Source organism: Gavialis gangeticus, unplaced genomic scaffold (assembly GCF_001723915.1).
Source record: "Gavialis gangeticus isolate Ggan-Ray unplaced genomic scaffold, GavGan_comp1, whole genome shotgun sequence".
In the NCBI taxonomy this organism is placed as follows: Eukaryota; Metazoa; Chordata; order Crocodylia; family Gavialidae; genus Gavialis; species Gavialis gangeticus.
The window spans coordinates 14,200,016-14,202,415 of record NW_017729004.1 but is presented as its reverse complement, the minus strand read 5'-3'; the positions used below and the strand labels follow the sequence as shown (position 1 = coordinate 14,202,415).

The 2,400-nt window shown below is 53.2% G+C and overlaps 1 protein-coding gene across 5 annotated transcripts in view; it reads left to right on the top strand.

Annotated features, from left to right (window-relative positions):
• Positions 1-2: 2 nt before the first annotated feature.
• XYLB (xylulokinase) overlaps positions 3-2,400 on the top strand; it is a 204,372-nt gene continuing 201,974 nt past the window's right edge. For 4 of the 5 annotated variants that reach the window (XM_019508110.1, XM_019508103.1, XM_019508104.1 and 1 more), the window contains exon 1: positions 3-59. In XM_019508110.1, the coding sequence (XP_019363655.1) occupies positions 3-59 (57 nt within the window). Of the gene's footprint in view, positions 60-1,372; positions 1,483-2,400 lie in introns of those variants that run through there. The other variant, XM_019508106.1, reaches the window with a different exon arrangement.

Sequence of the window (2,400 nt, the reverse complement as noted above, 5' to 3'; positions counted from 1 at the left end):
CCATGGCGGCCTCGTTAGCGCGCGCATGCTACTTGGGCTGGGACTTCAGCACGCAGCAGGTAGCCGGGGTGGGAGGATCCGCCATTGCCCCGGCCCGGGCCCGGCAGCGCCCGCATGTCATGTCATGTCGGGTCTGGGCCCAGGCCGGCGCATCCGTGCGGGGCAGCCCCCGGCAGTCGCAGGGAGCTGGGGTCGGGCCCGGCCCGCGGGGCCAGTAGTGCCCAGCGCGCGGGGCAGACCCGTTGGCTTCGGGGACTAAAAAAAACTGACTAGGCCAAAAAAACCCCAAACCCCAGGCAGAGGAGCTGGTTTCATTCCTCCTGTCCTCCCTGCGCGTCTGAGCCCATCGCCCTAAAACAAAATCTGGTCTTCTGGAGCATCTCCTGCGCCTGCGTGTCCAGGTTTTCAGCTGCGGGTGACAGCGGGGGCGGCCCAGGCGAACGGCTCCTGCAAATGACAACGTGGCTGGAGATGAGCAGGCCCGGGCACAGTGGAGAGCCGCGGGCACTGCCTGCGTAGGAAGGCCGCTGCTTCTCCGGTGCTGTTGGGTTTCAGTGAAAACGGGTGCGAGAGCCCCCCTCCTGGATTCGCCGCTCTTCGGGGGTAAATCCAGCCACTCTGTCTGCTGCGGCATGGTAGTCGTTGGGACGAGCGCCCCCACCACTGTTTTGAAGCATGCCGATACGTGAGACGCTCTGGGCGCTTTAATTAGAGCAGGTCCAAGAGTGGCTGAAGCTGACAGAGGCGAGACATGACACACATTTTTATTAGAGCTGCTTTAAAGTGCTTCCCGCACACTCCCAGAGCACGTGTGTCAGCGATCTTAGTGCTCGTCTGTGCTGGGCTTTAAACACCTACTGCATCTGAGTGGTTTATCAAACTGCTGCACCAGACGGGTCACTTTTTCCTTCAGTCGGACTGGTTTCCTTAGCAGTGATTTGAACGAGTGCAACAAGTGCGTAGCTAGCCTGGAGGCTAAGATCCCAGGCCCTTGCTAAGGAGGTACTAGTGAAGGTGAGGCGGTGTAAAAAGAAAACTGCCGCTGCAATAGGGAGTGACAGCTGGAGAGGAGAAAGGGGACAAACCATACCTGATGGGCAGGGGCAGGCTGAGAAGGGGGGAAACAAACTAGGAGCAATAGAGACTTGGAGGCCTGAAATTCAAAGCTCCTGTCGGATCTGAACCCACCTCAAGGTCTGAGGATGCATCAGGAGGTTTAGAGGTGACTCGGGTCTGCATGCGGCTGAACCACGGTTCATTTGTATCTGGGGGGCTCGCAACCCACCCTACTTGGTTCACACTGGGTTGCTGAATTAAGAATGAGCTGCCGAGCTGTTGACTGCAGCTTTTACTTCAAATCAAAGGGCACCATTGCTCTGATCGGCTGGAGCACTGCTTTGCTGTGGTTATATCTGTCCCTGGATCCGTCACAAGCCCTCATGCTTGCAGAAGGGTTAAGAACAAAATCATGCAAAGTCCCACGTACCTCCGTCTTCCTGTCTCATGCCATTTGCTCTCTTAATAGGAGCTTTCAGCCTAGAGTTGTGATACACGTAGAATGGGGATTACACATCTGCTTGTCTTTGGTTGGCAGCTTGCTCCTGCCACGCCAAGTGTGGGTGGTGTTAAGTTGGTAATAAGCAACTTTTATCCACAAAATAAATTTGAGCCATTTTTTATCATCTACCAAACCACTTGCTGTAGATTGCTGCTTTTTGGGATACAGCGGTGTATGCTGTCTGAGTTTCAGTGGGGTACGTGAGCTTGGTTACCTTGCCCTTGATTCCAGGATGAGGTATTTTTTCTGTTTAACATGGAAGGAAAAGCCCCTTTTCTTGGAAAGGGGAATGAGGTTGTGAAGGTTTGAGTATGAGGCTGCGCTGGCTCTGGTTCCACCTTGGGGACAGGGCCAGAGCTGCGACTGCTGCTGGCCCTCCTACCACCTCTGTCTCTGCCCTTCTTGTCCCAAAACAAAGTCTGCCCATAGTCCTGTCCCATACTGCTGCCCCCCAACCCCCCAAGTGACCCAGCTTTTTTCACTGCAGCTGTGGGTGGCGGGGTGTGAATTTAAGGTGACCCTCCAATAATTGTATTCTGTACAGGGAGAGTCGCAACAAATTTATATATTTTCCATGTATAGTATTGAGTTATTGGGAGAATCATCTTAAATTCAAGGTTGTCTTGGATTCAAGTAAATACTGTACATTGTCATCACTGGGCAACAGAAGTAACACTTCACAGAGATGAAGGGGACAGTTTCCCTGTCTCCGCTGTTGTTCCAGGTTCCCTACCAGCTTATCTTTGTGTTTGTAACTGTACCTTTACCTTGACTTCATTGAAGATGCCTTGCAATAGCCTGGTTTCAGAGAACTACTTGGGTGATGTATAGTAACGTTTCTG